The 13,329-nt window shown below is 37.5% G+C and overlaps 1 protein-coding gene across 6 annotated transcripts in view; it reads right to left on the bottom strand.

The window, feature by feature from the left end:
• The window catches only part of SRGAP1 (SLIT-ROBO Rho GTPase activating protein 1), a 94,762-nt gene that overhangs the window by 18,682 nt on the left and 62,751 nt on the right, over positions 1-13,329 (bottom strand). For 3 of the 6 annotated variants that reach the window (XM_072146609.1, XM_072146610.1, XM_072146611.1), the window contains exons 5-14: positions 12,506-12,688; positions 11,975-12,103; positions 7,755-7,976; positions 7,322-7,423; positions 5,915-6,112; positions 5,726-5,816; positions 4,462-4,489; positions 3,212-3,314; positions 511-571; positions 312-389 (exon numbers count right to left, since the gene is read on the bottom strand). In XM_072146609.1, coding sequence (XP_072002710.1) covers positions 312-389; positions 511-571; positions 3,212-3,314; positions 4,462-4,489; positions 5,726-5,816; positions 5,915-6,112; positions 7,322-7,423; positions 7,755-7,976; positions 11,975-12,103; positions 12,506-12,688 — 1,195 coding nt within the window. Of the gene's footprint in view, positions 1-311; positions 390-510; positions 572-1,827; positions 1,862-3,211; positions 3,315-4,461; positions 4,490-5,725; positions 5,817-5,914; positions 6,113-7,321; positions 7,424-7,754; positions 7,977-11,974; positions 12,104-12,505; positions 12,689-13,329 lie in introns of all 6 variants that reach the window. The other 3 variants (XM_072146612.1, XM_072146613.1, XR_011854894.1) reach the window with 2 other exon arrangements.

Here is a 13,329-nt window from a genome sequence, read left to right as displayed (position 1 = left end):
CACAAATTATATCTTAGCGGTTGTCAGGCATGATAGAGATAATACATTTTCCTGGAATGTGTTAAAAAAAGAAAACGGAGTAAAAAAATTACATTCTGCAATTTTGACCCCAGACAGGGCATCTACCCAGCTTCTCATGGGAGACTCTTCAAAGCTGCCTTTACACTTTTATCTCTTGTTTTTTGGTGAGGCTGGTTGAGTATCTAGGGACCACCAGGGATTCTTGGGTTTGTGCTGGTCATGTGTCTTTTTTTTTTTGGCTTGTATTTAAAATAAAATTGACAGTGTATAATACCAAGCCAATATCCTACCTCTTTCAAATGCATTTTTTATGTCATTCACTTCCACCTGGGAACCAGAAACTCGAAATATACCCTGGTGTTGAAGTCCTGGGGAAAAGGAAGACAAGAAGCCCATTTCTAACAAAACTGTCATTGCAAATGTCAGCAAACAGAGAAGGATCATATCATACAGGGAGTCATGGAATGAGGAATATTTGAGACTTCTTACCATACAGATTAATGAATCTGATGCAGCTCTCCACAATGAGGGGAATTAATTGTCCGGATTCCTAAAGTGACAAAGTAGGAATAATTGAATACAAAGAAAAGATTGCATAAGGATTTATACTTCGGTCCCTGTACTTCAACATTATGAATAACTGGGCTAGTAATAACTAAAGTTCCAACAGCACATAAGAAGAGCTCTCTGCAATGAAACCTAGTTTCAGATTGTGGCACAAGTAATACTCCTGATAGTTCAGTGCCCTCTAAACTGCATTGCATCTCAAAGGCTATGTCCACTATGCCTATACAGGGAAAGGCTTTGGTCACATGAATTGGGAATGTCTTTTATAGATCACAGAGAACTGTACAGCAGCACAGTCCCCCATTTATTCACCACTATGACTAAACTACCTTAGACTACCAGGGATATTGTCATTAAGCCCTCACATTAACCACCAAGGATGCAGACATTGACTTTTGTTATGGTCTTAGATCACTGTTCCTGAGATGTAATATGAGACATTTTCATCTGCATTCTCGTCTTTGTTTTACAGTATAAACTTTTAGGCATCTACTATCTCTATAAAGTCAGGGAACTTGATCAAGTAATTCTATACAGACATCTGATGTATTACCTGTACCTAGCATTACATTACATGAAGGCCACTGAGCCAATGCAGCCACAGAGTATAGACCAAAAGAACAGAATCTTTAGTTTTTGTCAGCTTCCAATTGTAACTATAAAATGTTGAACCTATGCTTGACGTGTTAGTTTGTTACATATGAATACAAGCATAGAAGAAAATGGGGTTTCACAAAGTTCATTGAAATGTAATACAACATAAATGTAAGAACACAGAACACTTGGGTTAGACATGACTTACATATTGCAGGTTATAAAGATCATTGACAAGGGAATGCCTGCACACAACAGTTAAATAATTACTATCACTGGGTTAATGCAAAGTTCTAGGTCTAAAATTCTATTTGCTGCCAGCAAATGGCTATGATTGATGTATCCTAGTTCAACACCACCAAGTTCATTTTCTTAACAAACAGTATACACAGTACCAGGAAATAAACTTTCCTAAGATTTAGTGGATTTTTGGTTCCATCAATGTGTATTATGAATTTGATAAAGTAGTGAAGGTCACAAAACAGAAAACAGGTTTAGGCTCATTGACGCCTTTATGTAAACCTTTATATAAAATGTGTAAAAAAAGGGTTTAGATTGTTATAGTGGTGTAAGCATTCCCTTGTTCAAAGGCAAAGCAAAGTGCACGAGATGAGAGGAGAATTACCATCACCATTAGCACTATACCTGATGTCTTGTGTGCGAATTCCTTCTTCCCCGACTAGAAGCAATATTAGAAATACAGGACAGAAAATAAAGTAAAGAATAAATCTAGTGAAGAACTAAGGTGGAATTTAGAAGTTTTACTGATTTTGTAGTCCTGGAGAACAGTTGAGATGGAGTCATAGCCTTCATCAGTGCAATGAAGCAAAGTGTTATTTGACCATAGTGAACTCTGTTATAATGAATAGTGATGTGGTGTCATGTAGCCCAACGCGGAGAGCAAATCCACATCACACGTCCAAGTGCCTGTGTTACACAGGAGAATATTTATGTGCGTCTAATCCCACTAGCAGGTATGCAATAGAAATAAGTTTTCAGAAGAAGTATCCACCAGCAAAAATAATTACAAAGGATTTTGGAAGTCAAACTGACTGTAGACTATATTTATATCGTAACCATTCCGTTAATATTTTGCTCTAAAGACATGACAAAGCAACTCAAAGTACATCTACCACCAGGTTGAAAAATTGTAAACCAAGCACATTGACATACTGGTGTGTCACTCCCCTCCCCTCCCCGCCCAGTCAAGAACTGCCCTTGTTTACGCTTCATATGCCCTTGCTTTTAAGAAAAAAACTGTTTAAAAATTATGCAAATGAGCCCAAGGGACTCCATTACCACCTACGGAGTCTTGCATACTTTGCATAATTTTAAGCATCCCTTGATAATAAGTGTGTCATAATGTTGTGAGTCCGAGCTATCATTTTTAAGGAAACCCTGCAGTAATGTTTCACTGCAGTACCACAGCGGAAATAGAATATTATACAGTGAACATTCAAATAAATGGCTTATCCCTGTAATGCAAGACAGGAGGGGTCTTCCAGAGTGAGTTATGTGCTCTGTAACCTCTACCATAGCCAAAAAGTCTGAGCCAGAGTTTTAAATATTCTTCTGCCTGAATTCATTTTCTTACATGATAAATGGGTTTTCTAAACTTCACACTCCCCTCATGCATTAGTATATTTGTGTACATTTGGTGTCGCTTGCCATTATCACAGGCTACACATTTGAAGTTCAATGAAATAAGAGTCACTGCTTCCATTTTTCCCTATAACTGAATAACAGGAAGGCTTTTGAGGAAATATTTCCTGCTCTAAACATTTCACTGTAACAGAGTTCACTGCATAGATGTCACGGTCTACAGCAGACAAGAATAATACACGAGTTACTGAGGAAGGGGTTACGCTTCCATCTCACTGTAGACTCAGGAAGGATATTTGATCAGAGGGGAAAAAACAGCCCACCACAATGCAGAATGTAATGACGTCCCTTAGCTGCTGGGAGGCCCTGGTCATTACATTGAGAGCAGAAGGTGCAGGTTAGCCCTCAGCTTTACAAGTGCCAGTACCTGGATGAAGGACTCCAGATCCCCGTTAAACAACTTAGTAATATATTGAGAAACGGGTCTGGGTTTCCTTTGTTTCTGGGGTTTAGGGGGTACATTTGGAGGCCTGGGAGAGGGAACATGAGTAAAAATGACATTGCTTAATATAAAGTAACACATCAATTCTAGGATTACCAAAATAAAATAACAATTCTGACTCTACAAATTGCAAACCTCTGACAGTACTATTTGCAAACCTCTACCATGTTTACAAACAGCATGTCACCAAAATGTAGCAAAAAATCTGCAAGCCATCTATGGTGATCCCCCCCAAAAATACCCCCACCAAATTAGTTCCCCCTAATCCTGTCCCAGCCCCTTTATATTTCTTGAATTTTTATTAAAATGTGTGTGTGTACATACTTAGTTTTAAACAATCCTGACAGCGGCTGCAGAGGGGCTTATTCTTAGCGCTGGTTGAATGTTCGGCAGCTGCTGTCAGCGCGCCGCATCGCATAGAGCCGGCAGTGATCGCGCAATACACGCACTGCTGCCGGCGATTCTTACAGGTCCCTGACTGACAGGGGCTTGAATGGGGTGTGTTGGCCGGCCCTCTCATCAATACGGCCGGCAGCTAGGGGACCTGTACGACGATACAACCTCTTATTTGATAAGAGATCGGATCGTATAAAACTAAGTATGCACACGTTTTAATAAAAATTCAATAAATATAAGGGTATTTTTCAGGGGTGACAGGTCCTCTTTAATGCTTTGTATTGGCATGGAAATGATTCAGACATTTACTGACACCATTATTATTATTTCATTGCAATATCAAGAATAAAAAGAAACTGATTTACAAACAAGCAGGCTCGGACTGGCCCACAGGTGAACAGGTGGATCCACCAGTGGGCGCCTGAGTTAGGTGGGCACCCAGGCGCTGCACAAGGTACCCTCTCGGTAATATATATATTTAGCATAGAGCATCTCAACTATTCTATGATTTTATATGATTATATTAATATATTATGTAATAAACCTATAGATGGTGGGCTCCAAGATCAGATTTTACTGTTGGGCCCAGGGTATCCCAGTCCAACACTGAAAACAAGTATTATGTATATACACTTTATATTTTGTATACCTATGACCATTTATCAATCTAAAACGCATGGTAAGTATGAACCCATTTATAGTCTCACTGTTAAACCAGTGATCTATTAACATAGAATGCAAGATTGTAGTTTTGTGAGGCAAACAAAACTGTGACATACCTTGTAGTCATGTATTCTGCTCTATAACCTAAAAGAAAAAGGAAACATGTTTAGCAATTATGTAATCTGTTGCTTACCCTGATGAGGAATACCATTAAATATGTATAGTACTGCAACAGTGTAACCAGTTTATAGAAATATATATGGAGACCTCAAGTAATTATTATTAGTAGTTATTCTTCTGATACCAAATGCTATATTGAATGATGATCCCTCTATGCATAACCAATGGTAATAGATAGTTTAAAGGTAGTACTTCACAGATTAAATCCATAATCTGTGCTGTGCTCATTGATCTGTAGATCAGATTTAATATGATTCACTTTATTTACATCGCTAATCTTAAAGGGAACCGGTTACCAGGAGCCCCTTTCTGGCTCCCCAAAGTCCCCTATAGAGAATAGTGTGTACACTGACCGGATGTTTTTTTAATAAAACTGAGTATTTCAGAAAAAAAGATAAAGTTAGATAAAACTTTACTTAACTGGCTGCAGATCCTAGTCTCTTGTCCTCTTGTTTCCCTCACCCTTGGGAAACCACTCCGTCATGTGTCTAGTTCAAATCAAAAAAATCTGCCCATGTTCAGATCTGCCCATGTATGCACCAATGCATACGTAATTTCTGCAGTCACGCTGACTGTGGCAGACAATTCTTGCGCCTGTGCGGTCAGACATAGGCAGATGGATGTGGAGAACGGGCGTCCATGTCCGCTTCATCTGAGCATGTCTTACTGCACAGGCGTAAGAATTGCCGGGATCCCATGAATAACAAATATAAGAGGACTACCACCATCACGGTGCCCGGATTGATGAGCAAGTGCCCTTGGCCTATAATGCCGGATTTTGATGGTAGATTTCTTTTAAACATAATTTTAAAGTCCCTTTTACGCACCTCTGGCGTTTCATCACAGTTAAGATGTATTCAAATAGAACAAATTAAATTCTAAAAGGGTTTAAGGGTTTTTTCTCTGTGCGCTCTTGTATATTCAGTGAATCCCTGGGTCATGCACCAATATTAGACAAAGGGTCTAGAGAGATATGTATATACACCTGATGAAGCGCTCGGTACGAGCGGGAAACGTTGCGTTTTTAAACTGTTTATAACACTTAAACAATAAACTTTTATAACTCGCTTAGGTGTGAGTTCATGATGGATCCAGCTCCGGAAACCATCTATTTTAAATGATTTCTAAAGCTTATAACAAAAACACACAACTTATTTGAAACAAATGAAGGTATAAAACAGTATATAAAACCTGCCTTACCTTTGCCTTCTCCTAGTGTCCTTTGAAGCAAGTCATGCTTAGCTTGTAATTTGGTGATGAGATTGCTTCCTTCTAGGTGTTCCCTGAATTTCTACATAAAAACATTTATATAGTATTTGTTTTTATCATTTACATTGTAAATGCAAATATTATATCATTGTAAAAAAGCAAATAAATATAAAGATATACCATAAAATAGAACTGTTCGGTCTCTTGTTGGTTTGCCCTTCGTTTTGCTATACTTGGTTTACTCAAGTATGTTTCCGATACCGTAGATTTTACTGACTCGGTGGAGCGACTGTGCTGAAAGCATTCTGAAACATCATAGTCTTCTATTGTGACCATATCTTGGATGGTCTGGAGGGTGGCTTCTGTAGTTTTCTTTACCTACAAAAAGAAATGTTACTGCTTTCTATGTAGCCAGGAAAGAGAAGTAATAATAAGGGCAGAAATAGAAAATGTTGTTGTAGTAGTCAATGCTGGTCTTGCAAAAATGGCATTGTGTACATCATTCATGTGACCACAGCAGCCACATGCAATATGTGCGAATGTCACGGCTGCAGCCAGTGATTGGCTGTAATGGTGACATGACAGATGTAAATGACATAATAAATGTACTGGGGGGTTTGTGGTGTATTTCTTCCCCCATTTGGTCAATTTTTTAAATAAATATCCTGGACAACACTTTTAATTAGGGTAAATGTGAGCACATCTCTATGAACTAGCCATCTGATTTTTATCTGATTTAATAATTGTTCTCACGGTGCACATTCTTTTCCCAGATGGAACTCTAAAAATGCAATTTCCCACATTTATTAGAGCCAGTGCCAGTTTTCTGTCCGACTTTGAACGTTCTTTTCAGTGCAAACTACCTGCACATGTGTAAATTTCCACAACACATTTGTGTTCCCGTTGCAACACAATATTCTGCACTAAAAGGGGCATTCCGGTGCACAGTCGGACCTTGTGTCACATTTATCATATGGTGTACAGAAGAATTATGTTGCATGCTCTATGTTAATGGTGCACCAAAAAAGTGGGTGAACTCTGTCGGGGCAGTGCAGAAAAAGAACATGGGCCACAATTCATGAACTTGGCGCACCCTGCACACTTCCAAGGTGTTTTAAAAAAAAAAATAGGCCGATATATTTTAGCAAATCAAAAAATACTGCAGTCAGTGTTGTCAAAAGAAACTTGTCATGCAATGTTATCTGTGGGCATCATGTAATAGAACAGGAGAAGAAAATTCATATATATTTTTCAGATAATATATTTAGTAAAAGCTTATATTTACTCTTGGCATCGTTCTGAACCTTACATAAGGTTTACCACGAAGCAATTCTTTGATGGATACCGATTACCAAATTTCGCAATCAGATCAGATAAAAAGCTGATACATTTTTGTATAAAAAGAAGGTATTAGAGTTCCTCCTACAGCTCCAACTATTAAGAGAAGTCATATAGTAATGGAGTTCACTACTATATTGTAGCTTCTAGCTCTAGTCATGAGAGCTTTGTTACCAAAAATGTATATATATATTTTTTAAAAATAGAATAGAATGAAACGTAACATGAAGCCATAACCATTTTCATTACCTCTTCATTTTCTATTTTCAGTGTAGCCAGTCGAGACTGAAGTTGCTGATACCGCAGTATAAGTTCACCTTGTAATGGCTGCTGGGCACTAACTTGGCAAACCTTTATTTCCAAGAGAAAGGAGAAAGTAAGCTCACAGAGAAGGGGGGACTGCTGAGTTATTACCAAAACAAAGAATAAGGAGGCGTCACAGTTGTAGCTTCATTTCATCCATTATACACCTGCTAAATATTTTACCTTATGCACTTACTTTCTTGCTCTCGGCAGCTATTTTTAACCAGTTGCAACTTTATAGGAGATTCCACACCGGATCCCATGATACCATATATGTAGTCACTGTAATTACTTGTAACTGGTTGTTGCTGTTGTTTTTTTATTATTAATTTCTTATTTAAAATTTTACATTTCAATGTAAATGTCCCTCTTTTCTTACCTCATCTCCCAGGTGAGGCTGATACTCAAATTTCATTGGTGGACAGAAGGCAGTTGGGTACATTTCCATAAATCTTTGCTTGTCATTTCTGGGCTCCAAATTATCAACTGCATTCTCTATGATGTCCAGGCCCTCATGTCGGGAAGTTTCCAGGTTGTATTCAGCGGAGAGATACGTTCTCATAGCCCGGTTTAAGCTTGCATGGTAGCCTAGATCACAACACTACAGACAATAGACAAAAACACAAAACCTTGATATTTATACGGCGTAATGCAATACTGACTTATTAAACCTATAATTCTGCCGATGGGTTGAGCTAGGAAACCTCTTCCTTGTATTATATCCATTACACACACAGGAATAATACATTACAGCAAAGTAATTCAAACTGTGAAATCTACAACATGTGGAGAGTCACAGCCAAAGCATTATACTATGAAAACTATTTATTGGGAGAAAAAATGTTTTACACCAGGGAGGCAGGGCGACAAGACTTGGCACCGAGTCTCAATTTTCATTTCACACATGGCACAGTGTTATTTCTCCTTCTCAGGAATACCAGCTGTTAGAAACATTTCATTTAACTCTGCCAAATTGGCTCAGGAGTCGTCAGCACATTCAGAAGTCTACATTTTCCAAAAATAACAACATATTCTGAGGGACAATTGTTGTTCTTGGAGAAAAAGCAGAATGCACAGGTATACAGGAACTGTATAACATTACATAAGAAATGGGTATCACACCTACAAATTAAAATTTCTCAATTTTGAAGTATTATGATCTGATGTACTGCCTAAGGTATTTTGTATGTATGTATTCACCAGTAACTTTCAGTGAATAACATTAAAATTAATGTATCTGAGTGCCATCTGCAAAAAAAAAATAAAAATTATTGCAAATGACAAAAACATTTGTGTGCATGTAGCCTTAAAATGATGAATTGAAACACTAAGCAGATTGGAAATCTGCTGAACTTCTTTCAGACACTTAGGCTACCTGAAATTCAATTATATATACGGTGAGGTTTTGTGGGTGGACATCTAACCATAATTTTTGCACAATGGCGAATTTCATCATATATTACCAAATATATTAACAAACAGTTGTTGTGGTGAGAGAATGTAGTGAAAGAAGTGGTTTACCACATGTAACACATAATAAAAGAGTAAAGAATAGCTGGTAAAATACCCCCACACGTTTATTTTTTCAATTTTAAATACAATTTATAATAGCTATTCATTTTAAAATAAAAGTAAAAATAATTATTCAAAATTAAACGTGTATGTTCAAATAGGTTATAAAATGAGTAATACAGGTTAAGAAATGTTATAGTATATCTTCTTATTAGCACTGATCCTCCTGATCCTAGTTGTGTATCTATCTTCCCATCTATACTGCTTAGTAAAACTGAAACCTACTGGGATATTGCTCCAAAACAGCTAGATACATTTTAAACACTTACTGTTTTCTGAAGCAGCATTTCCTTATGGATAGGTCTCTCTTACTTTACTCCTATCTCCTTCATAGACATACTAAGTAAAATCTGAACTAAGCAGTTTAGCAGGCAGGAGGGGGCTAATAAGAGGGCTTTTCCTCTGAAAAGTTATATCACACAATTAATTTTTTTAAAATGACTGTTACTCTTTAATCGCTGGCATGATCCAAAAATTATGGTAAAGATGTCCAAGTAATTCAACCTGTCGATGTTAACCTGGTAAAATATATAGGATAGAAATGGAAAATGTTGCTCTAGTAGTAAAAGTTATAGATGAATTGAACCTACAATTTTTTTGACATCATAAAAAAGTATGATCAAACGTGTTTGATCTCAGTCACGAGAAATATTATCATTTAATTATAGAGAACCATTTAAGGGTTGTCCACTTTGAGCAAATAATTGATATGGTTTGTGTAAGTAAAAGTTATGAAATTTTCCGATATACTTTCTGTATAAATTCCTCATGGTTTTCTAAATCTCTGCTTGTTGTCCTTCTATAGAAAGCTTCTATGTTTACTTGCAGTGGATAGAAATCTGTCCATGGTCACACACGTGCATGTATCGTGATATCACATAGCTCGATTACTCTCTGTGACACGAATGAGGTCAGACAGTAGGTGTTCTCCTTAAGGAGACAATGCCAATTAAGGCCACCTTAAAGGCGTGTGGAGACTTAAAGCCATAGATGCTCCACTAGGGAATTCTGGGAAGAATGCAAATAAGTTTTCCAAGGTGTTAAATGGAAAACAATAACTCCTTTTGCTACCTTGAAAGGCAGCCCCCTTAACATCAAGTATGACCTACAAGAAGTCTAAAAATATGATGTGGGATTAAGCCAAACCAGTATATCTATTCCATAAGGAATAGACTCCCAACTGTAGACAGCACTGTTTCGACCTGATTGGGTCTCCTCAGTACAGCGTAGGGAACTGATTTGGCTATGACACGAATGAGGCGCGTACCTGCGTGTCCATCACATGACCATGGGCAGAGATATAAGCAAAGATCTAGAAAACCGTGAGAAATTGATATAGAAAGTATATTAGAAAATCAAATAACTTTTACTTACTCAAACAATATCAGTTATCTGCCGAAAGTGGATAGCCCTTTTAAATCCATAGTGATGTATAATCAATAAGGGATTCACATACAGTACATTACATAAAGACAAATGCAAATACAAATACTACAGAGATCTGGAACAATTGGGCGGAGGACCCTGCCCGTGAGGATAGATGGAGACATGAGGTGAGGGAGCAGAGAAGTTAATGTGTGTTGTAAGCAACACCCAACACGTTTGAAGGTCGGGAAAGTTGGGGACAGCCTTACACATTTTGTAGAAGTCCTGGAGACGGTTGTGAGAAGAGCAGATGGCAATAGAGAGAATCTTTAGGTCCTGTGAGGGACGACCACAACGTGTAGGATGGTATTGGCTGATGAATTCAGATATATATGGAGGGGACATGTTGTGGACGACTTTGCAGGTCATTCTTAATATTTTAAACTGAATATGTTGTACAATGGTGGGAAGACTGGCAGAGAGGAGAGGCAGGAGAGAAGCAAGGAGACAGATGGATTAACCGGGCAGCAGAGTTAATGATATATTGTAGGAGAGTTAGGATTTAGCCGAGAGACCACAGAGAAGAATGTTGCAGTAGTCCAAGCGGGAGACGATGAGGGCATGAACTAATAATTTTGTATCAGCTGACCAGATGGGTCCAGAGAAGACAACATTAGGATGGGTGTGACAATTGCATGTTTAAAGGAAGATGGAATAATACCAGTGGATAGTAAAAGGTTAAAGAGATGAGTTAGAGCTGGGTTGAGCACAGTGTATATCCCTATCTGTGGTAAAATCATAATAATTAAAAAAAAAACATGCGTCTATTACAGGAGTTAGTCTGATTTTTAGCATACTCGCATTTCCCGATTCAATTCTATGAGAGCTCAGAAAACAGGAAAGCAAACAATCTAGGCTGTTCAAAATTCTCATAGATGTATATTGAGAAAGCTAAGCATATCACCTCTCCACTCACATCAGCTAGCCTCATGGGGTCCCTGCCCCATTCTTCAAAACAGTGATGGCTTATCATGTGGCTATTATTGCTTGAGGAAGACTCTATCCTTTAAACTTAACACGTTTGGGTAGAATAGAGAGTAGACAAAGGCACATAACACAACAGCCATTTTGATCTCCAATGTTTGACCTGTAAACACCACATGGACATGTGCTGCTATGCAAAACTGCAGCAAGAAGAAGAAAATTAAACCATGTTGTCAAATTTCCACAAAAAAGCGTTGTGTCCTCGGTAAAAGGAGGCATAGCCACACCAAAAAATTCAATATTGTGACGCAGCAAACTAGACCAACTAATAGGAGGTGCAAAGTAGGACTCTCCAGTCTTATACTGCACCAGATGAATCATCCAGCATCAGATACTGTGATTAATCTGGTGCAGCAGAGAACTGTCTAGTTCTACTCTGCACTGGTCTAAAGACTGACACAATAACACATCTCCCCCACAGTCTTTAAAAAAAATATGTAAAATTCACAGCTTTAGGCATTAAAAAGATCTAAGCTGTGTAGAAGTCCATTGCTGTATTATCCTTCACATTACTCTCATCCATGTGACAAGGAATTCCAACTACACTAGTCACTCATATGAATGCTACAAGAATGAACTTGCTCACATTTAGAGGGAATAAATAAAACTGTTACTTACATCAATTAAATCAGAAAGGTCGTGGATGTAATACTTGAATACAGAAGCATTTGTTGCCTCCAGTGTTAATAAATATTCATTCCGTGCCTTTATGGATTTTAGTTTGTTTTCAGAGTATTTGGCTTGGCGCTAGAGACAGAAATAGCGGTTATTAAGACACTGTATACAGCTTCAGCTTTATCTTATTACAGCTCATAAAAGGAATCACTAATACACAAACACTGTTCAGATCATTAAGGCTGCTATTACACAAGCTTAAGCGCTCATGGCGATTGCTCACAATTTCCTTGGCAATTAACAGGAAATCATAAGTTTTAGCTCTGGGCAACAAAAGGTTCTTCTAAGGAATAGAAGCAAAAAGGAAAAAAGGATCCAACTGTACAATGGATAAATGAGCGGGATAATTCTTCCAATATACACACTAAATATGTCTTGTAGTGTCCCAATTACCCAATCTGCACAGTCCACTAACTAGAGGCACAGTGTGAACAGAGCCTTCCAGGTCATCGCCTACAATAGCGCCACTCTTACCTTCTCTTTCATTTTCTCAATTTTTTTCACAGAGCTCCGTCTTTGGTGCTTATCTTCTAGCCGTAGATGAAACACTGGGTCTACAGACCTTCCGATTTGTTTCTCCTCTTGCTTTTCAGCTTCTTTTAGCTTACATTCTGCATTGATGCTCTCAGCATGGTACATGTGGTAAGTCTTCATAACCTGTGGGTGAAATGTTACAGTTTCATTTTATTAACCCCATAAATATTTTTTTGCTATTTTTTTTTCTATTTGTATTGTCCTGGTCAGCAAAAATTATGGAAGAAAGAGTTGAATTTTATTCAATTTTCAAAGTTATTAACAAACAGCGCTATTTGGGAGGAAAAACAAAACAAAAGGCAAACAAACATTTACAATACTATGTGGCCCAGCTCAACTGAGTAGAGACCAATTAGTAAGCGGATGAAAGAGCATTTACCAATATACAAGTGGTTTAAATTTTGCATTCTAACTGTTAAAAACCTAGTTATTTGGGCATAAGTCAAGCATATAAAAAAAACAGCCCATTACAAATACAGGCCTTTCAAATGCCAAGGAAATGTAGAGAAAAAAAGCTATATACTGTAGTATATTAAGTAAACTAGATGTGCCGGAATTCTGTATTCTATTTTGTTTTGCATTTTTTTTTTTGTACGTTTCTTTCAATTTTATTTTTATTAGTTTTCAACAGTGTACAGAAATATAGAAAACACACTGATGTTTTTGCAATGTAATGTTTGTACTGAATCTGTGTTACAAAAATGGAAAATTGGTTAAGTGGTTAATAAAAATTACCTGATTTAAAAAAAGCCATTGCTCCAGCA

Source organism: Engystomops pustulosus, chromosome 4, assembly GCF_040894005.1.
Source record: "Engystomops pustulosus chromosome 4, aEngPut4.maternal, whole genome shotgun sequence".
In the NCBI taxonomy this organism is placed as follows: Eukaryota; Metazoa; Chordata; class Amphibia; order Anura; family Leptodactylidae; genus Engystomops; species Engystomops pustulosus.
This window is presented reverse-complemented; position numbering and strand designations above follow the sequence as displayed.